At 32.3% G+C, this 23,444-nt stretch overlaps 3 protein-coding genes and 1 pseudogene across 3 annotated transcripts in view; 2 read left to right on the forward strand and 2 right to left on the reverse strand.

The window, feature by feature from the left end:
* The window catches only part of LOC128156214 (FAD-dependent oxidoreductase domain-containing protein 1-like), a 312,439-nt gene that overhangs the window by 254,964 nt on the left and 34,031 nt on the right, over positions 1 to 23,444 (reverse strand). The gene's annotated exons all lie outside the window — the stretch shown is intronic.
* Positions 597 to 3,506, forward strand: LOC128156223 (uncharacterized). Its single transcript, XM_052818282.1, has 7 exons — positions 597 to 764; positions 1,138 to 1,241; positions 1,359 to 1,408; positions 1,709 to 1,831; positions 2,279 to 2,324; positions 2,603 to 2,928; positions 3,205 to 3,506. Exons 1-7 carry the CDS (start codon positions 597 to 599, stop codon positions 3,504 to 3,506), a joined length of 1,119 nt encoding a protein of 372 aa, XP_052674242.1.
* LOC128156232 (uncharacterized) lies at positions 13,687 to 17,659 on the reverse strand (annotated as a pseudogene).
* LOC128191396 (uncharacterized) lies at positions 18,004 to 22,825 on the forward strand. Its single transcript, XM_052863457.1, has 3 exons — positions 18,004 to 18,011; positions 18,149 to 18,207; positions 21,803 to 22,825. Exons 1-3 carry the CDS (start codon positions 18,004 to 18,006, stop codon positions 22,567 to 22,569), a joined length of 834 nt encoding a protein of 277 aa, XP_052719417.1. The 3' UTR covers positions 22,570 to 22,825.

A 23,444-nucleotide genomic window follows, 5' to 3' on the forward strand; every position in this document is an offset into this window, starting at 1 on the left:
AAGCCCTCTACCTAAATTGTAAAATGCATGGCCCCTGAGTAAGGGGCGTAGGCCATATATTGAACATGTACTTAGTCTGATAGAAAATTTTCCACTCTACTTCCACAGCAGGGGGTTATAAAATATTGGTAAATGCATGCATGGTTATGATATCCGTTAAGCCCTTTACCTAAATTGTGAATTTCATGACCCTTAAGTTTACCATATTTTGCCCCTGGAGCTAGGTATAACAATTCTGAGATTCCTCTGACTCTTGCCCCTCCCCTTTTTCTAAATAATTGATGTTTTCATACACCGAATAATAAAAGGGGGGAGGGGTTCAGCCAAAGGCGTCTTGAATTAGGGTATAGACTCCAAAATGAAGCTTGAAATACAAACATAAAACTCCCTGACAGCTATATGTTACTTAGGTGCCTGTCAAGGCATGTGGGCCTCTTGTTTTGGTTTTCATATAATAAAACATTAAATGTTTAAGCTGTTTTCAATAAAGATTGATTATGAATTTCAAAATCTTAGGATTAAGTAAATTATGATGTAAAACTGAGAGAATAGTTGTCTGATAGCAAAGTTTTTGTTTATCTTTTTCAGGAGAAGAAATGTTGAGTTTCAAAGTGTTGATTCTTTTAATCATGGTCTGGAGCATCCAAGGGGTGGGAGGAAAGCCCATGTGTGATCCGGAGGACCATAAATATTATCACACCCAGGCTGACACGTGTTTACAGTGTGAAAAGTGTCTCCAAGGCGAGGAGGCAATATCTTTAGAGGTAAACATTTATTTTGTGCTATTCTGCACATGGTCTGATATTGTATGAAGCCTAGTGCTTCCTCTGTAGTGGCCTTTATATGCTTTCTTTTAAAACATGAATTCCACACTGATGTGTCTAAAAAGCCTCACTCACTGGTACATGTATTTTGTCTTCTTTATTTTAATTAAGATGATAAGGGCATGTTTTACAACCCGTATGTCAGCTGACTAAAAAAGATTCCTTTGTCATAACATACTAGTATATCATTTGGTGTGTAAAAAATTGTTGGGTTATTCCATGCACTTTCCTTTTGTCAAATGTTGTTTTAAAATTGTTTTAAAATTTTTTTTAAAATAGATTGATCATTTTTACAATTATTTTACAATTGTAGGACTGGAATATTGATTATTGTACGCTGTACAACCAGTACCAGGTCAGTCAGTGTACAGCAACTAGTGACACCGTATGTGATGGAGTCAGACCAACTACCCCCAGGTTTGTCGCGTACTGTAAAGCATTGTTAATTATTATCTGATTCTATTTCACAAGCATGTACGTCTCAGTTTAATGTTCAGCAAGATGAATTTATGATATATTTTTATTCTACTTCAGACCAAGTATCACGACAACTTCCGAACCAGATCCAGTAAAACAGAATGAAAGCAAGTTTTGATTTGTATACTCTTTGAAACAAAGGATAATTTAAAAAAATCATTTTTAGAAAATTTTTCTCAAAACTATATGAATATTGCATTAGTAAGAATTCATTGTAAAATATGTTTAAATTTATCTTGATCCAATGACTAGGTCTCATGATAAATCTCAGCGCTAGCAGAACTGTTCTTTGAATGGTTACTACCTTGCTTTGTATTTTATTTGGATGTTGTAATAGGCCTGCGTTAGCTAAATAAGTTATTTAAATGAGTGGACATTGCGTAATTAATTATATCTTGACTTTGCAGATGATGAAGACCTAAATGGCAGCCTAACTATTACTGGATTCATTTGTGCAACTGTGCTCATTATTGTAGTTATCATGATTGGGTTTTGCTCAACAAAAAAATTCTGGTGTAGTGGAGGAAATGGTATGTCTTTTTTATTAGAACAAATTCATTAATCTTTTTGATCACCTTTTCATATATAGCAACTCTCCCTCTAACCCCCCCCCCCCCCCAACTCAAGAACAATATGTTACAATCATACAGCTACTCAAACTTTAAGTGATATTACTTTACTTTATTTTAATGTTTTTGACTGAGTCTTATCCTTCAGAGGGTTCACCAGTCCTATTTGTTTTGCCCACACATACACAATTTCCAAATAACAAGGTTTTGCAAAAAGATGTTAATAAAGGCTTTGCCTGCATGATATTTTTCTGTAGAGATTAGGCCAGAGACCACAGATATTAAAGAGAAACACCTATTTCAAACAAATTTATTTTTTGATTTTTTTCTTATCTGTATCTCCTATTATTGTATTTATTGTAGACTGTATAAAATCTGATAAGATTGTTTATAAATTTATTTGATTAGAGAGTGAAGTGGATTCTGTGGTTACAAAGTCAACAGCAAGTGACCTGTAAGAAATATTTTTTATACTTTTATAATACCTATGGTAAATAACTCAGCTAGATTACCTTTTTGCCCATTTTAAAATTTATTGAATATCTTATTGATATTCTTAATTCTATTAATCATGAAAACACCAAGCCAATTATTTTATTTGGAATTTACATTTCAATAGTTTGTTTTAATTTCACTGCCATTGCCAAACTTTCGTTGGTAGGGAACTCATGTGATATTTTAAGCCTGTTGTGGTTTATAGAAATTGATCCCAGTAAATGTTTTATTTTTTAGAAGTAAGGATGTTAAAATTAATTTCGAATCTGATTCACAACCTCTGCTCCAAAAGGGCTGTGAATCTCAGATTGAGAAAAAACCTATTGAGCTTCAAATGCTTGGAGCAAATCCAAATGAAATGGATCTTTTGCATGGTACCAGCTCTAACAAAAAGACAAAACAAGGGGATCTGAAAACAGATGGACCTACAGAAATCTCTCCCAGGAAAATTCAAAAGGAAGGACAGTTGTCTAATCTAAATAATGAAGGGTTGAAAACAGATAGCCTCCCGGAACAACCACAGAATCATCCCATATCAGTCACTGCCCAGTTAATCAATCAGAGTAAATATGTTTCATTTCTAAAAGCTTGATCAAGGAGGAATGTACGTGCCATAACAAAATTCTTAAATGGGTCTTTATTTAGAGTAAATCTTTCAAATTTTCTTTCATATTTTAATTCATTAGTTCCAGACATGGCTAAACCTAACAATTATTGGAAATCGATGAAGAAATATTTTTTTCTAAATCTTTATGAAATTCATTCTTCATAAAATAATTTATTGACATCATAGTTGTAGAGCTTTTAAATATGCACAATGACACTTTTTGGCTTTTTAGCAAACTATAGACTTACAGTTGACAATCTACGTGCTGTAGCCAAAGAACTTGTTTCTGGATACCTCTTCTTTGAAGTGGCCAGAGACTTTAAGATGGAGGAAGCCGACATAGAAGCCGTAAAGATTGACAACGAAAAGTATAACAATGTCAGAGAGACCTCTTACCAGATGCTTCTGTTGATTACAAAAAAAAGGGGGAAGATAACTCTTCATGAGCTAAGGAACTCATTGCAGAAACATGATCGGACAGTTTATGAAAAAGTTTTCATTGCTTTAGATCACGCTGGTTCAAATGATCCATAGTGCAAAATGTATGCATTATGTTGTACGTATGGCAGTTCTGAGGATTTGTTTTGATTTTGTTTTACCGGTGTTAATGTTTTTAGCTCACCTGAGCCAAAGGCTCAAGTGAGCTTTTCTGATCACAATTTGTCCGTTGTCTGTCGTTGTCGTCGTCGTCGTCGTTGTCGTCGTCGTTGTCATAAACTTTTCACATTTTCATCTTCTTCTCCAGAACCACTAGGCAGATTTCAACCAAATTTGGCACAAAGCACCACTAGGTGAAGGGGATTCAAGTTTGTTCAAATGAAGGGCCACACTCTTTTTAAAGGGGAGATAATTGAGAATTATTGAAAATTTGTTGGTATTTTTCAAAATTCTTCTTCTAAAAAACTATTAGGCCTGAAAAGCTTAAACTTGTGTGGAGACATCATCAGGTAGTGTAGATTTAAGTTTGTTCAAATCATGGTCCCCGGGGGTAGGGAGGGGCCACAAGAGGGGGGTCAAGTTTTACATAGGAATATATAGAGAAAATTTTTAAAAAATCTTCTCAAAAACTATCAGGCCAGCCGGCTCAAATTTAAATGGGAGCATCCTCAGATAGTGTAGATTCAAGTTTGTTTAAATCATGGTCCCTACATAAGAAAAATTCGACTTCGGGGAAAACTTTCTAAATTGGATAAAAAATTTATATCAAAGCCCAATATTTAGATTAAAGAATAACGGATGGATTTCAAAATCATGCGGGATGAAAAGGGGAATAAGACAAGGCTGTCCAATATCAGCCATTCTCTATCTTTTTGTTGCCGAAATTTTATCTGAAAAAATAAAGAATAATGAAAATATACAATGTTTTAAAGCTAACTACATGGAAAAAGAAGTAAAAAATATACAACATGCCGACGACATGACATTGTCTCTACAGAATATTGAATCACTTAAGCATGCTTTAGAAACAATAAACAAGTTCTGTATTCATGCAGGATCTAAGGTTAACATAAGTAAAACTGAATGTATTGTGCTTGGTCCTTTTAAAAACATGTTTACAGAAATCGAGGGTATATCAGTCACGAACAAAGCAGTAAAATGTTTAGGTATTCATGTAGGTCATGATAAAATTGAATGTTATAATAAAAATTGGATGAAAATTTATCATGATATAGACACTCTATTCGAATCTTGGAAAAGAAGAAAATTAACATTATTTGGGAAATGCACTGTTATAAACTCTTTAGCATTATCAAAACTCATATATGTTCCAAGTATTTTGGAAATTCCCAATGAAGACTATACCAAAAGCATTAATAAGTTGATATATAATTTCATTTGGAATGAAACTGATAGGATTAAAAGAAATACGTAATTGGTCATGTAAAAGAAGGCGGACTAGGTATTACTGATGTCGAATCTAAGATTAATGCATTAAAAGCCTCATGGGTCCCCAGATTAAAAGAAATAAAACATTGTATTAAAAGTTTCGTAAATAGTTATTGCACTCCAATCAACATAGACATAAACTATTTAATTAATACAACTGAAACTAAAATTGAAAATTATGAAATACTAAAAACTCTGCCGCTATTCTATAAACAAGCTTTTGCATGTTTTAACACATGCAAAGACTTACAAAACAAATTAAGCCCTGAAACATTTTTGAAGCAACCGATATGGTCAAACCTGATGTTTTTATATAAAAGGAAAACAGTATCTTTCAGAACTTGGCTCAAAAGTAATATTTTGTTTGTTAAGGACATATACTCTGAGGCGGGAACTTTAAAATCGCCCGAGGAAATAGCAGACATATTGATAAACAAAGATAACTGGTTGTGCGAATATAAGATAATTAAAACAATATTCAAGAATTATGAAAACAAATTTGATTTTAGATGAAACAAGTACAATTATATACCCCCTCGTGCAATAAATACTCAACTAAAGATTTTTATAATCATTTTATAAAGAAGAAATTTCAAAAACCAAACATGCAATCAAAATACAATTAAGAATTTTTGTTACAAGACAAAAAGATTTCTGAATTTAATTATAAATTGTTAAATAATTTACTTTCAAATAATTATTTTGTAAGTAAGATTAATAAAAATTGTGATTATATGTGTAAAATATGTACAAAAAATGTTGAAAATTCACACCACGTTATTTTTGAGTGTGTGAATGTACAACATACATGGAAGATAGTGAGCAATATTTTTGGTTTTGATGTTAAATGGAAACACATAGTTATTGGTTTTTACTCTGTTAGAAATGAAACAACTGCCATGTATACATGTAATTTACTTTTATCTTTTGTTGCATTAGAAATTTACAAATATAAGATGTTTTGTAGACTAGAAAATATTGTAGAAACATCAGAGGGAATCGTATGAAATTTGAAATTATGCATTCAGAAATACTTAGAAATTCTACATTGTATCGGAAATACTAGATATTCTTCATTCTTCAAAACGCTCTTGGATAAATTGTAGATAATTTAATGATGCCATGGGTGACCTGGCCCATGGTTTTTTACATAGTAGGGAGGTAAAAAAGAGACTCTGTGATGACGATGGATCTACTTCCCTACAAAACGCTTTTCTTATTACAACCTATCAACTTCAATATTTCTGTACACTTCTCATTATTCAGATCAATCGATAATAATATTATCTTTGTAAAAAAAAAAATTACTGTGATTTATAAAAAATATTTGTGTAACTTCATATTTATATATGGTACTTAATCAGATATAATAGCTGTTATTAATACTACTATTACTATTACTATTATTATTATTATTATCACTATTATATTAATTATTATTATTATATATTTGTTACTACAAATACATTTTCATAAAGTAACATGTACTTTTGTAAATAAATACCTGGGGAAAATAAACATGGTCCCTGGGGGTAGGGTGGGGCCACAATCGGGGGATCAAGTTTTACATAGAAATATATAGAGAAAATCTTTAAAAATCTTCTTCTCAAAAACTATTAGGCCAGAAAAGCCCAATTTATATTGGAAGCATCCTCAGGTAGTGTAGATTCAAGTTTGTTCAAATCATAGTCCCTGGGGGTAGGGTGGGGCCATAATGGGGGAATGGATTTTTACATAGGAATATATAGAGAAAATCTTTAAAAATCTTCTTCTCAAAAACTATTAGGCCAGAAAAAATGAAATCAGAATGGAAGCATCCTCAGATAGTGAAGATTCAAGTTTGTTCAAATCATGGTCCCGGGAGTAGGGTGGGGCCACAATAGGGGGATCAAGTTTTACATAGGAATATATAGAGAAAATCTTTAAAAAATCTTCTTCTCAAAAACTATCAGGCCAGCCGGCTCTAATTTAAATGGAAGCATCCTCAGATAGTGAAGATTCAAGTTTGTTCAAATCATAGTCCCTGTGGGTAGGGTGGGGCCACAATTGGGGGATCAAGTTTTACATAGGAATATATACCCAATTTAAAGTGGAAGCATCCCCAGGTAGTGTAGATTCAAGTTTGTTCAAATCATAGTCCCTGGGGGTAGGGTGGGGCCACAATGGGGGAATGGATTTTTACATGTACATAGGAATATATAGAGAAAATCTTTAAAAATCTCTTCTCAAAAACTATTAGGCCAGAAAAAATGAAATCAGAATGGAAGCATCCTCAGGTAGTGTAGATTTTCAAGTTTGTTCAAATCATGGTCCCCGGGAGTAGGGTGGGGCCACATTCGGGGGATCAAGTTTAACATAGGAATATATAGAGAAAATCTTTCAAAATCTTCTACTCAAAAACTATTTGGCCAGAAAAGCCCAATTTAAAGTGGAAGCATCCTCAGGTAGTGTAGATTCAAGTTTGTTCAAATCATAGTCCCTTGGAGTAGGGTGGGGCCACAATGGGGGAATGGATTTTTACATAGGAATATATAGAGAAAATCTTTAAAAATCTCCTTCTCAAAAACTATTAGGCCAGAAAAATTGAAATCAAAATGGAAGCATCCTCAGGTAGTGTAAATTCAAGTTTGTTCAAAACATGGTCCCCGGGGGTAGGTAGGGGCCACAATAGGGGGATCATGTTTTACATAGAAATATATGGAAAAAATCTTTTAAAATCTTCCTCTCAAAAACTATTAGGCTGGAAAAGCTTAAATTAAAATTGAAGCATCCTCAGGTAGTGTATATTCATGTCTGTATAAATCATAGTCCCTGTGGGTAGGGTGGGGCCACAAAGGGGGAATGGATTTTTACATAGGAATATAAAGAGAAAATCTTTAAAAATCTTCTTCTCAAAAACTATTAGGCCAGTAAAGCTCAAATATGAGTGGAAGCATCTTCAGATAATGTAGATTAATGTCTGATCAAATCATGGTCCCCGGGGGTAGGGTGGGGCCACAATTGGGGGATAAATTTTTATACAGGAATATATAGAGAAAATCTTTAAAAAAAACTTCTTTTTAAAGACTATTTGGCCAAGAAAGCTCAAATTGGCGTGTAACCATCCTCAGATAATGTAGATTAAAGTTTGTTCAAATCATGGTCCCTTGGGGTAGGGCGGGGCTACAATGGGGGATAAATTTTTATATAGAGAGAAAATCTTTAAAAATCTTCTTCTCAAAACTATTAGGCCAGGAAAGCCCAAATTTGGGTTGAAGCACCCCCAGATCGTATAGATTCAAGTTTGTTTAAATAATAGTCCAGGGGTAGGGTGAGGCCACAAGGGGGGATGAATTTTTACATAGGAATATGTAGGTAAAATCTTTAAAAATCTTCTTTTTAAAGACTATTTGGCCAGAGAAGCTTAACCTTGTGTAGAGGCATCTTTGGGTAGTGTAAATTCAAGTTTGCAAAATCACAGTCCCTAGTGGTAGGGCGGGGCCGTGAGGCGGTTTGAATTTTTACATAGGAATATATAGAGACAATCTTTAAAAATATTCTGGTAAAGTTTTCTGTCCTTTACTCAGTACTTAGTGTGAAAGCACAGGTTATGCAGATTTAAGTTTGATGAAACCATGATTCCCTAGAGAAAAGTGGGGCCACGAAATGGGGGGGGGGGTATATAGGAATAGATAAAAATTTTCTTACAGGTACAACAACAAAAGGGGTTTGGCATTTTCCAAAAAAAAAAGAGGTGGATAAAAATTGGCAGATTTTCAAATTTTTTTTTTAGCAAGATCTACTGTACTTAGTTGTCAAGATATTTTGATACTGTAATGCTAATTTGATGAGAATTAAGGCAAGTGTTGCTCAGGTGAGCGATGTGGCCCTGGGCCTCTTGTTAAGACTTCGGAGAACAAATTCACTGTTTATTAGTTTGAAATTTCTTGTAGATTGTTAGACACATTCGAGTATCTTATTCTATACGCTTGGTTCTTAATTAATTTTTAGATTGTAAAAGTGATATAGTTTTATGTGTATAGATTTTGATTTGCTGCTTCAATAGATTACATTGTTAAGATATATGATTAATGCACAAGTATAATCATGCAATGTCAATTAGTAATTGTACTAACAATTTTTTTATGCTTTCTTATTTGTGAATGTCTTTATTCATGTACGTCTTTATTCATGTACATGTCAGGTACAGGTTGTTATAAGGATTCTGCTAGGTCAAAATGAATTAACCTAGGAATTTATTTTTCAAATTCTGAAATGTTAAAAAATTTGCATTATGAAGATAAAACTATGTACATGTATTACAATACATGTAATATGTATTTTCTTTGACTACATACTGGAATCTATTAGTAAATATGATTTGTAGCCAAATTCACCACGGTACTTAAAATCCGGTCTCGACCATATAAGAATTGCTAGTTTCTGCAAAGTGAATTTTATTCTTCTCCTAATGTAACATGCAATTATTAAACATGCTGTCTTTTTTATTGACCAATTTAAACATTTTTGACGAACAAAAAAACCATCATGTCTATGAGAAAATTAATTCAGTTATACATGGCAGGGTCCTTACATGTAATTGTGATTTTCTATGTAATTGTAATGTCTACATGTGTAGTACAAATATTGGGAATCATTAAGGGATCAACCCCTTTTGTGACTATATATACATTTTATTATGGAGGAGTATACCATATACTACTTCATTGTTGCGAGTTTGTAATTCATTAAAGGGTAAACCCCTTTTATTCTGATGAAATGAAGTTTCTCAGTTCAAATAGTACATATATGTTGATTCTAGAGCAATGGTCTAATTTGAAGTGAGAATTGTTTGATTTATTTGCCCGATCTGGGATAGTTATATATGTATATATATTATGTTGATTTGTTACATTAGAAAGTGAAATAAATGGATGTTGAGTTCACACTTTGCTTTGTTCCATACTACTGGTAGATGTGTTTAATATGCATGGAAAGCTGAGGACATTTTCTAATTTTAGAGGCATTTTTTTTTTACTTATTTAAGGGAAATGTAATTTTTTAATGGCATATGGAATTTTAATGGAAATGTTGATATATAATCTTTTAACAATTAATTTGATTTGCATTAAAAATTAGAAAGTACATTGTTAAGGTTACCCTTAACAGTGTACACATACAATAAGGTGCATTTTTGTAGGGCGATTATATTCACTTGTATTTTAAAGCAGTATATTTACATTCTACTGTGTTTTCCCATTAAATTCCGTGATGTTTAAATGCCTCTAAATGCAACACCTATTCACTGCGTATGAATTAACGAGTAATTTACATAAGTAGTTCTCAAACAGAGATTTCTATGTTATCAGTTAAAAAATGTATTTCATGAATGTTGTCAAAACACCATGTTTTATAATTATTCAACAAAAAAGTTGACTTTATTGTTAAAAGCAACATTTCAAGAGTTATTTATCATGGATTATATTTTCATGCCTGTCGATCTCATCTCAACAGTCTATGTGAAAACCAGTTTAAACCAGTTTTACAAAACAGCTGTTCTTGCTGTTACTTATTCACTCCCTCCGTGATCTGCACTTTATATCGATTTATTTAAGTAAACAATTGATTTCTTCAGTAAGGGAATGTAAATATAAGCATTGAATGATTTATTTTTGACGTCGTCGTGTCAATAACTTCCGTCAGGTGAGCAGACAAATTATCATAACGCGCTAACGCGCGTTATTCAATTTGTCTGCTCACCTGACGGCAGTTATTGACACGAGGACGTCAAAAATAAATCATTCAATGCTATATTATATGTATTGTTGAAGCTAGGATTGATATCAGAATTGTTTGCAATGATGTACTTTTGGTTTTGAACCTGTCATTCTAATATGTGCCATAGACAGAGGTGCTCAGAATGTAGTCTGTGCAATATATACATATTACCCTCTTTAAAAAAAGAAAGAATTGGATCTCTTATAAAATTAAATTTTATAATTTGTGTATTTAAATGCTGCAGTTGATTTGTTTATTGGATTCAGTATTAATTTTGTAAATTATTAGTTTCTTTAGAGCTGTGAGCAAATATAGCACCATTCTTTTTATATGGAAATCAACCTTGCTTGTTATTCTATTCTTATTATTGTTTTTTAGTACAGTTTGTGTGTTAATTATTAGCATTAATACGATTAATGTGTGTTTTAAAAGGTTTTAAACTGTTATTTCCTTTTTCATAGTTGAACTATAGTTAAATTATAAACTATAAATGATTATATTACATTTTACCAAACTTTTTGTTTACCTATTACACGTGTTTTTGTTACCTGCTGTATAATAAGGGAAAACTAGAAACTATATCGCATGGGTCTTCCGTCCTAGACCAGTAAAATAAGGTGATACCATCAGTTAAGCAGATATTTTTTGTTTCACCCTGACCAAAATTATTTTTGGCCTTGTTACTAATCATACAAAAGGTTTGGTCCCAAACTTTTCTTGATATATTATAAACATTGTCCAGAACTGTTCGGAATGTACATGTTGATTTTTTTCGAGATATTAAGGAAAGAATATATTGGGATCCTTAAATATTTTATAGAGGTCATTCTTAGAAAACATTAACTGTAATTTTTAATGTCACTGATTTTTGAGAATTTTGGAAATTTCATGGAAATCAATCAAGTCATTCGTTCTTTTTTGGTTAATATTTTTTTTTTTTAATTTTACAATTTAGACGGAAGACCCTATTTAAAAATATTTGTTTCAGTATGTTTGCGTCTCTGCATATTAAATCTTATACACTGTCTTAGACTTTATAATATAATTTGGATGGAATTATTATTCAATGAAATGACATCATAGTTGCTATGACAACCAGAAGAAGATATGTTTTACTAGATACAATATTGTCATAAAACAAATACATTTTAAACCCTTTTTTTTTTTTTAAAAAGCAACGACCTCTGCAAAAATAAATTATATCAGCATAATGACAGTTGTCAATATTATGTACGTAAGCAATAAATTTGGGTAGTTGGTTTTCCTAATTTTTTTGGCAGAATGATGAATATTTGCAATTTTCCACCATTTTTATTTCAGTTGGCCCTCTACATAGCCTATAAAAATTACGTATTAGTAAAAGTAAATATAAACTAAACATTCAATATGACTTGATTGTTAAGTTTTTACTTTTTAATGCTTTTTCTTTGTGCTTTAGGTCCATAGCAACGCAATTTTGTCCATAGCAACACCTTTTTGACACGTCAAGTCATTATTTTATTTACGTTTATTTAACTGCATGTATGTAGATTTTTTTTATATTATTTTTTTTAAAATATTATGAGAAGAACATTTTATTATCATATTTTCCTTTTTATTCAATTAAATAATTTCGATAGCAACATAATTTTAACCATAGCAACACATTTTTTGACACAGAAATCAGACCTAGAATATGTTTTTAATGACTGTACGTATCTATATTTGATATTTTAAAAACATCATTATTTAATTCTTTCCAATCACTTCCATTCTCTTTAGTTTTTCTAAATCATGTCCAGAGCAACATTATGTTCTCCCTAGCAACACATTTTTGCCATACAAATCAGACTCGAGATAGGTTTTATAAGCCTTCACACACTTTATGTGTTACAATAATCAAATGTTTAAATTTTAAAACTCATAAAAACTTTACCAAAATAATAAATAACACATTATGAAAAGGATTTGTATGGCAACACTTATCTGTTTGTGTATATATATAGAGAGAGAGAGAGAGAGAGAGAGAGAGAGAGAGAGAGAGAGAGAGAGAGAGAGAGAGAGAGAGAGAGAGAGAGAGAGAAGGACACACTTTGACGGAGATACAAACTTTATAATTTTGATAAATTAATCAGTGTTTTAAACAGAAAATTACCATTATACATAGCGGTAATTTTTGAATTGTTTGAATTTGTTTTCTTGTTAAGCAAAATTAACAGCAGAATATACTCTACCTTACTAATTTAATAGAATAGAAATGCAATTTTAACCATACAAATTTGTTTAAGGTTAAGTTTTGACTTGGTTACATAAAAAGTTATTTAAATATTTCTTGCTTCTAACAGAAAGACATCATACATGTATATAAAATTGTTCATTGCCTAAATTTGTTTTTCCTAATTTTTTTAACAAAATTATCACCCCCGTTTATGACATCTACAATGACTAACCTCAACAGTTCAAAGTGAAGAGTTTCAGTTGAAAATATACATGATGCGTTCACATAGCACACAAACAATTCTACATTTTACAAGCGGCCCATGGTTCTTATTGGTCACCTGAGTACCTGCAGTGTGGCTCTTTCAATGTATATTCATGTGCATTATAATTATAGGGCTATTATGAAATCATTTTTATTATTCCGGGATAGTTAAATCCAATAAACTTTCGAAATTCTAAAAAAATTATTAAAACGTCATAGCATAACATACAGTGACATAATTGAACAAATCTTAGGAACAAAAAAATAATTGGGCAAAAATTACACCACCCTACCCTATACATAATCATTAGAGCCCTGTCCTTACAAGAAAACTCCTGATCCAGGGGCCATGAAATTCATAACTTTGAAAGAGACATTCTTCCTTATCATAACTATATACTTATTTCATCGGATTAATACCCAGGAGCATAGGAGAAGATTTTCAAAGAACCACTGCATTTAGAGCCCCACCCTAACACCAGAACACCTCACCCAGGGCCATGAACTTCCCAATTTTGGAAGAGGCACTCATCCTCATCATAAATATATACCTGGTATGTACTTTAGTACATATATTAACTTTGGTTTAAATTGGTTCAGTGGTCAAAAAAGAAGCTAAAAATGTTCAAAAGTTTACAACCAATGTACAACGAATGATGACGGACAAATACAGATAGCAATAGGTCACCTGAGTGACTCGGGTGGCCTAAAAATAGTGAATCAGAAGTTCTAATAAAATGCTAAAGTGGCCAAGCTTCTAAAATTGTCCAAATCATTTTCAGCTTCTAGGTCCTTTTCTCCAACCATCTGATCACAACAGGAATCTTCCTCCTTTTTAAGTCCAATCTGCAGAAATAGCTGGAAACTTGATTTCCTGAAAGGAACTCATCAATTCTGAAAATGCACTTTCCTTCTGCATTTCTCACTCTTCTCATCTCGGAGGCTACATCTTCTGGGTCAAGTTTATGACCACTGCTTTCTACAACCTCAAACTTTCAAGAAAGATTTTTGACATTCAGTGAATCACTTAAACTCGCATTTTGACTTCAAAGCCCATCCTTTGTGAAGAACTTCGGCAGAACCAACTGGATATGTGTCTACTTCATTTTCCCCTTGTGTATTCTCCTTATCTGATTCCATCCTTTTTACAAGATGTTTTCTACAATTGGAACTCACTCCTGTAAAAGTTGAAAAACTATTACAGTAAATGATGGAGATATTATCTAACAAATTCAAACAAGAGGCCCAGAAGCCACATCACTAATCTGAGCAACAATAGCTCATCAAATTAACTTCATGGTATCAGAACAAAATATCTAAAATAACAATTAAGAGTATACCTTGTTTAAAAAAATCTTTAAAATTTACTGCACATATTCCTATGTTAAACATCAAATCCCTTTTTAAAAGACTTTTCAAAAGATTTTTTCTACTTATATTCCTTGGTTAAAACTGACCCAGTGCATGGTTCTTGAGAGAAGTCAAAAATGCAAAAAGTTTACAGATGGATGGAAAGACAGACAGACGGACATGTGGATGTAATCAGAAAGTAATCAGAAATGCTCACTTGAGCTTTCAGCTCAGGTGAGATAATAAAAAGCAAATCAATTATTTGATTACCTACATTTAATTTTGTGTAACTGTTTGAAGAGCCAACATGGCTGAAAGCGCTCGCAGTAAAGAATTTATTTAATTTGGACTGTAACATCAGTCATTACAAAAACTCAGTGGTCTGAAGACTGCGGCCAGAAATTTTTTTATTCCTGCCAGTGAAATTAAAAAAATTGACAACTATGATGGACTTGTAAATATTTTAAAAGCCAAATGTCTAAAACAATTTGTAATCAATTTTGAATGTTACACATATGGATATATGGGGGCAAGTAAATTTTTTTGCAGGCCAATATATTTTGACAGACTACTGGTCCTATGCTTTATTTATCAACAGAGAGAGAGAGAGAGAGAGAGAGAGAGAGAGAGAGAATATAGAAATAAAGATTCTGTGTTTTTAATCTCAATGCCATAATAACCAAAATAATTGATAAACCTGAACCAATTCTATTAAGACAATCATAATAATTCTTCAGGAAAAATGACTGCTCTTTTGTTATGGTTCCTTTTGAATTGCTCTTGCTTTGATGATTACATATCCATCCAAGGGAACACATCCTACTTGACCTCCATCCAACACCAAGAACATATCTAAATAAGATGTTAAAACTCATTCGTAAATGTGTTTATCATTACTGAACTAATTTTTTTTCACAAATGCCCGCTGCATGGTCAAGTAATGATACACATACTTTTGATATAATCAATCTGGCAGGCATATTTTTTTTAAATTCTACATTCCCAGTTATGTCTACTAATGCTTAAATTTTGTTCCACTGACAGTTTTACAATTGTCACTCAATATAAAAACAATATGGTCAAAATCTTAAAATTTACTTTGCAATTTCTTATTTCACATTTTTGGACTTAGTATGAATCTGTAGACTTAATGCTGGTAGATTAAGTTTCTTGTGTATGCCAAACTTTTTGATGATCTGAAAGAATCAACCTCTATCTGCATTGTAATAATTGATTGATTTACAGTAATGCACAGATATATCTTGCAACATCAATATTAAAGAAGAGAAAGATAAGTGAGGAAAGACAGAGAGATGGTTAAATAAGGAAATGCCCTTAGTTAAATTCACAAGTACAAGTAATTATGTACACTTCAGTCCATTTATACCTGTACTTATTTTTCCTGATTCAAAACATTAAAAACAAAACAAAGCAAACAACATATGAATTTGTCAATTGCAAGCTAGTGTCTGTCATTGTCAAACTGAAGGCACAGTTACTACAATTAAATTAGATGCTTTGAGATAGAGAGAAAATTCTAATTCACTATTAAGCAAAGGAAATTTTTATGGGTCATTTTTTCTGTTAATTCAGAGATTTACAAGCAACTCTTTCAAAACTAATCACATGTTCTTATTGATAAAGGTGTTTAATTTAAATTCTGCAAATCTTTGAATTTAATTGTCTGATATTCATAACCATATTATGAAACATGATACATTCATAAGACATGTCACATACCTGTGTTTTGGACAGATGGTACTTAAGTATTTCATCATCTTCACTGAAGAAACCTCCCCTTATTTTCAATAATTCTGATTCTGATTTTATAGTCCAATCCACACTTTGCAAAAGTTGTTCCCCTTTGCGGGGTCAACCCAAAGGTCGAAAGGGAAAAAGCAACTTTTCCCTTCTTTAAGCAACCAAATATTTGGGCGTCCTCTGAAGAAATCTCTTGGAATTTGATTTATTCCTTCGATGTGTGGGTTGCCCCAACTTGGGGCAATTAAAATTCACAGGGAAACGTTTTTTTAATGTCAAATGACAAAGTTACAACCCTCTAAACGACAAAGGCTACTGTGAGAAATATATGGGTTTTTCCCCAAAGATGGCGGCCAAGGGATATAACTTTTGTAAAGTGTGGATTGGTCTATACTCCCACAAATTGAAAACTGTCGGAGGTGTGCATCTATGGAAAGATTACAACATGTCATAGGAATAATATGTCTTGGCCAGGTCTTTTTGTATATATCCACAGGTATCATTCGGTGTGAAAAAGCTAAGCTACAGACAAACTGATTTCCATCTAAAAGAGAACAAGATATCTTATTAATATAAAAGCTTGTTATAAACTGATATTGAGCATTCATGTATTTCCAAAACAAACATACATGTACTACATCTGAGAATCTAACTATGATAGTGTAATCTTATCATCATGGAGGCTTGATTTGGAATTAAAAATTGAAAATTAAAATTGCCCATTAAAAGAGAATGTATAATAAACATTCTGTCTTTTTATATGTTTAGTGGGGGGGGGGGGGGGGAGAAAGAGAGAGAGATAGGGGTGGGGGTTATGTATTTTTCATATAAATTTGCATTAATTTATGAATGCTTTTACATTATTACTGGTAACTTATTTGTAATCCATCCAACATACTGACAAAAATACACATATTTTCAAAAGATGCTGTCATTTCTCTGCAACTTCAAGTGGATGACAATTTAAACAATTAAGACAAAGTTCATGAGTCATTCCAATTCTTTCTAAAAATCTATGTAAAATTGGTAAAGAGTGTATTTTTATTTTAGAAATTAACAATTCAATTGAAATTATTATAAACTCATCACATACATGTATGTTGACGGAACAACACTTACATTTACAAGTTGAATCAGATGTCATTCCTCTGCAATTTTAAACAAACATCAAGCAACCACAACTCCCTGTAAAGTCAATCAAAAAGTCAAATTTTTTATCCGTTTATGAAGCAATATAGATGTTTTACATTAAATATTTTTGGCATAGATCAGACATATTTATAAAATATCACCTACCATTACAAGTTGCTGTAAGTCCTCTGCAAATTCAAGCAGACTACAACCAACTGAGCAGACAACATATTTGGTTTCCACTTCCTGTTAGTTTAATTGAACCTCCGCCGCAGAAGAGTTCCATAAAGGGGGGTAATATTACATATTCAAAATCAAAGTTTGGTTACGTTGCTTTTAATGTTATTTCTTTTATACACATTGACTACCGTTTTTCACTGATAAATCTTATTAACCAATGTAAGAATTTTTTATCTAATATAGAATAAAAACAAATTCAGGTTGCTTTTTATAGAAATTAATTTTTAAAAATACTTTAAATTTTACAATGAAAAATGTTAAAAAAGCAATTTGGGAAATAATACTTTGACATTCTGATTTCCAAATAAATGCAAAATTTAGTGTTATCAATTTTTTTTAAATTTAACAAAATTTTATGTTGATATGCATTGTTATTTTTACAAATTTGATGATTTGTTGGTATTTTAGTGTTTTTGTCTATTTTTGGTTGTTGCCATGGAAACAATGACCATGTGGCCAAAAATACCACATTTCTAAAATACCGCTTACCTATATTAATCAACATAACAATATCAAGGGAAAATAATTTTTTACACTTTCCACTTATAATATGGACAAAGCTCAATGATTACTCAGTGACATTGTCCAGTCGGGATTTCCGTTTCAAACATTTTACCAGAAATTATTTTGAGACTGCACATGCTAAAGGTATTTACATGTATATTTTCTGAACACTTTCTTCTTAAGGATACAAATACAGTGTCCATCAGATCGAACTGGCTACTAGTAACTGGCTACGAGAAGTAAGAAAAGCTAGCTACTAGTAACTGGCTACGAGATTAAAGAAACTTGGCTTCTAGATACTTCTTACCGTCCATGGGAGAACACATACCAAGGATTTCTATTTTTGTTCTTAAGATGTACATTGCACTATATCACTGTCAATTGTCAATATATCTCAAGTAGCTGTATATATAGATTAAAGATATATGCCTGACTTGCTAACATCAACATTCTGCCGAGTCATCCACATAATATTACCACACAATTACTCAGATATCTCTCTTTATGTAGTCAGCTACTTGTGCGTTTCGTTACAAATATCTTTATTTTTTGGCTGTTTTGTCAATATATCTCAAGTAGCTGTATATATAGATTGAAGATATATGCCAGACATGCTAATATCAACATTCTGTCAAGTCATCCACATAATATTACGACACAATTACTCAGATATCTCTCTTTATGTAGTCAGCTACTTGTGCATTTCGTTACAAATATCATTCTTTTTTGGCAGTTTTGTCAATATATCTCAAGTAGCTGAATATATAGATTAAAGATATATGCCAGACATGCTAATATCAACATTCTGTCAAGTCATCCACATAATATTACAACACAGTTACTCAGATATCTCTCTTGATGTAGTCAGCTACTTGTGCATTTCGTTATAAATATCTTTATTTTTGGCAATTTTGTCAATATATCTCAAGTAGCTGAATATATAGATGTAAGATATATGCCAGTCTTGCTAAAATCAACATTCTGTCAAGTCATCCACATAATATTACGACACAATTACTCAGATATCTCAATTTATGTAGTCAGCTTCTTGTGCATTTCGTTACAAATATCATTCTTTTTTGGCAGTTTTGTCAATATATCTCAAGTAGCTGAATATATAGATTAAAGATATATGCCAGACATGCTAATATCAACATTCTGTCAAGTCATCCACATAATATTGCGACACAATTACTCAGATATCTCAATTTATGTAGTCAGCTACTTGTGCGTTTCGTTACAAATATCTTTATTTTTTGGCGGTTTTGTCAATATACCTCAAGTAGCTGAATATATATATTGAAGATATATGTCAGACATGCTTATATCAACATTCTTTCAAGTCATCCACATAATATGATCACACAATTACTCAGATATCTCTCTTTATGTAGTCAGCTACTTGTGCATTTCGTTACAAATATCTTCATATTTTTGCGGTTTTATCAATTTATCTCAAGTAGCTGAATATATAAATGTAAGATATACGCCAGACATGCTAATATCAACATTCTGTCAAGTCATCCACATAATATTACCACACAATTACTCAGATATCTCTTTTTATGTAGTCAGCTACTTGTGCATTTTGTTACAAAAAACAGTACGAGAAAATAAGCGACTGTGTTATTCGAGAAATTTATGCAGTAAAAAGAACATTAGAGATTATAGATATAGCTGCTAAACCAGTCAATGGCTATATTCAATTCATCGGTTTTGAACCATTTTTTGTGATAAATTTTTGCGCCGAACAAATAAACATACTTCGGGACGCTTGCAGACAAGAGGATTGCTACTTGTACTTTGATGCAACAGGTTTATCTATGAAAAGACCGATGGACCAACCAAAACGACTTTACATGTATTGTCTTGTTCTCCAAACTAGGCGACACAGGGGAGGAATTCGAGTTGCAGAGATGCTGACAAATGACCATACAACTCATCAATTAGCAATTTTCTTTTGCGCATACGACATGCAATTACCACAGGCAGTCTTTATCGAGCCCCAAGAAAAATTGAGACTGATTTTAGCTTTGCCATGATTAATGCTGCATGCCGGGCTCTTAATTCTTGCAGTTTGGTTAATTATTTAATAGATTGTTGGAACAGCATAACGTCATCCAAGTATATGTCATCAAAATGCACTGTTCTGCACATTTGCGCTGCGCACATGCTGAAAATCTTTCAAAATCTAATTGTTCAATTCACAAATATAAAAGATGTAAGAAAATTTTGGTTGACTGCAGACATCAACTTCTTTAGAGAAGGAAAAGAAAGGAAAGAAGGGCATGTATTGTTTCTGGCATATATCTTACATTTATATATTCAGCTACTTGAGATAAATTGATAAAACCGCAAAAAGATAAAGATATTTGTAACGAAATGCACAAGTAGCTGACTACATAAAGAGAGATATCTGAGTAATTGTGTCGTAATATTATGTGGATGACTTGACAGAATGTTGATATTAGCATGTCTGACATATATCTTACATCTATATATTCAGCTACTTGAGATATATTCACAAAACCGCCAAGAAATGAAGATATTTGTAACGAAATGCACAAGTAGCTGACTACATAAAGAGAGATATCTGAGTAATTGTGTCGTAATATTATGTGGATGACTTGACGGAATGTTGGTATTAGCATGTCTGGCATATATCTTCAATCTATATATTTAGCTACTTGAGATATATTGACAAAACTGCCAAAAATGAAGATATTTATAACGAAATGCACAAGTAGCTGACTACATAAAGAGAGATATCTGAGTAATTGTGTGATCAAATTATGTGGATGACTTGACAGAATGTTGATATTAGCAAGACTAGCATATATCTTCAATCTATATATACAGCTACTTTAGATATATAGAGAAAACAGCAAAAAGATAAAGATATTTGTAACAAAATGCACAAGTAGCTGACTACATAAAGAGAGATATCTGAGTAATTGTGTCGTAATATTATGTGGATGACTTGACAGAATGTTGATATTAGCATGTCTGGCATATATCTTCAATCTATATATACAGCTACTTGAGATATATTGAAAAAACAGCCAAAAAATAAAGATATTTGTAACGAAACGCACAAGTAGCTGACTACATAAAGAGAGATATCTGAGTAATTGTGTCGTAATATTATGTGGATGACTTGACAGAATGTTGATATTAGCAAGTCAGGCATATATCTTCAGTCTATATATACAGCTACTTGAGATATATTGACAATTGACAGTGATATAGTGCAATGTACATCTTAAAACAAAAATAGAAATCCTTGGTGTGTGTTCTCCCATGGACAGTAAGAAGTATCTAGAAGCCAAGTTTCTTTAATCTCGTAGCCAGTTACTAGTAGCTAGCTTTTCTTACTTCTCGTAGCCAGTTACTAGTAGCCAGTTACTAGTAGCTAACTTTTATTTAATCTCGTAGCCAGTTGCTAGTAGCTAGCTTTTCTTACTTCTCGTAGCCAGTTACTAGTAGCCAGCTACTAGTAGCTAACTTTACCTATCTATTCTATTAGCATTTTGTTATGAAAACAGAATTGTTTTATACATTAATATTAAGCCACTTGTTGATCACTACTTTCATTTTGACAAGATAAAGAAGTAAAACGTGCGTTATTTAATTCATTAATGTCGCATTGAAGTTTATTTTGCATTTACTATATGAGCATTTTTGTTTCAATTAAAATTTTATATTTTTGTATTATTACATGATTGTGTTTATAATGTATGACCTCAAGATGCTGCAGGAGGACTGTTAAAAAGACAGGCAGATCTGGCAGATTTGCGTGGACAAGCCCATATACAAAATGCCCGGGATCTGTATGAATTTGCTGTTTCGAATTTGACGCGGACAAAATCTGTTTGCCGGAGATGGCTTTTCCGTTTTCTTGATTTCATCCCAAGAGAAGGCAATTTAAGTTTCAAACCAATTTCAAACATCAGATCTGTCCATCAAGTCATCGTTGATAACTCGTCTCCCCATATCATTATACGCGAACTGTCCTGCTTTTGTGAAAAATGCAGTTTACAAATATATCACGAATGTGTAAATGTTCAAAGAATTGGGCAAGTTCAACACCATGAAATGGTCAAGGATACAAACAACACATTCGATGTTGAAGAAGATGACGAAGAGGTGCCCTTGTCCGAAATGGTATCCAAAGGACAGGTAATTGCCGTATATGCGGATGACCCAGACCATGACTATTTCTTGCTAAAAGTTCAGGAAGCAATTCAAACATTAAACAGCGAAAGCACTGACGCTTGGGGCTCAACTCTTCCAGCTGGTATTAAGGTCATCACAGGACTTTATTACGACAATATTGATAACAAGAATCTTCTGTCATACAAACTTATACCCAGGAGAAGAGCCGTAGTGCCAGCCAGTGCAGTAGTTTATATCTGTTCAGAAATAGATGCTCGGGCCAATATTGTTTTGGACGAATGTGTCCATTTAAACATATTGCATGCAATAAACGACATTATCATGTCTTAAAAATGAATTGTACATGATCGAATACATAAACTTCAAAGATTGTAAAACCTAGTAAATAGAATAATACACCAGAATATAATTTTTCATGATTGTATAATTATATTATCCAAATACATGTATCTGTGCATTTAGCTGTATTGTCTGGGATAAAAGTGCAATATCGAATGTGGAATGTTTTGAATTCGCTGATCAAATTTATAGTTTATACCATGCAGCTTGAAATTTTCTAAAAGGAAATCACATTCCAATCTGCCAATTTTTTTTGTTTCATAAACTATGATTGAGTTATTTAAATGAAGATATACACTTTTTAAAGTTATTACTTATATTTCTTAAATATTGCCTGAGTTACAGGCGTGCATATTGTGATCTTATTTTAAGTACATTTGCTACCATATTACTGGCAATGTTTGTGCATTAATTCATAACTTGCTTGCAGTGCAAATCTGGAGATACAGGAGATATGAATACATTTGTATTTATTTTAGTTTCAAAATTCACGGTTATTAAGAAGTTGAATTTCTTTAAAATGCGACGTTACGTTTGTGCGTCGTTTGACGTTATAAGCGTAACGTTAAGTAACACCAGTATCGTGCGCGACGTCAGAGTAAATCTTTAGAAATCTTCTTCTCAGAAACTAATCGGCCAGGAAAGCTGAAACTTGTGTGGAATCATCTTCAGGTAGTGTAGATTCAAAGATGTGAAAATCATGACCCCTGGGGGTAGGGTGGGGCCACAATGGAGGGTCGAAGTTTAACATGAATATAAAAAGTAAATCTTTAAAAATCTTCTTCTCAGAAACTAATCAGCCAGGAAAGCTGACACTTGTGTGGATGCATCCTCAGGTAGTGTAAATTCAAAGTTGTGAAAATCAT

The sequence above is a fragment of the Crassostrea angulata genome, chromosome 7 (assembly GCF_025612915.1).
Source record: "Crassostrea angulata isolate pt1a10 chromosome 7, ASM2561291v2, whole genome shotgun sequence".
NCBI classification, from domain to species: Eukaryota; Metazoa; Mollusca; class Bivalvia; order Ostreida; family Ostreidae; genus Magallana; species Magallana angulata.

Bases quoted from the DNA above. Each gene is read 5' to 3' on its own strand.
- LOC128156223 (XM_052818282.1), top strand. From the start codon at position 597: ATGTTGAGTTTCAAAGTGTTGATTCTTTTAATCATGGTCTGGAGCATC. The intron at 1,409-1,708 runs GCAAGTTTTGAT...TTGACTTTGCAG, and splicing joins TCCAGTAAAACAGAATGAAA to ATGATGAAGACCTAAATGGC. The intron at 2,929-3,204 runs GTAAATATGTTT...TTGGCTTTTTAG, and splicing joins TGCCCAGTTAATCAATCAGA to CAAACTATAGACTTACAGTT.
- LOC128191396 (XM_052863457.1), top strand. The intron at 18,208-21,802 runs GTATTTACATGT...TTTATAATGTAT, and splicing joins TGAGACTGCACATGCTAAAG to GACCTCAAGATGCTGCAGGA.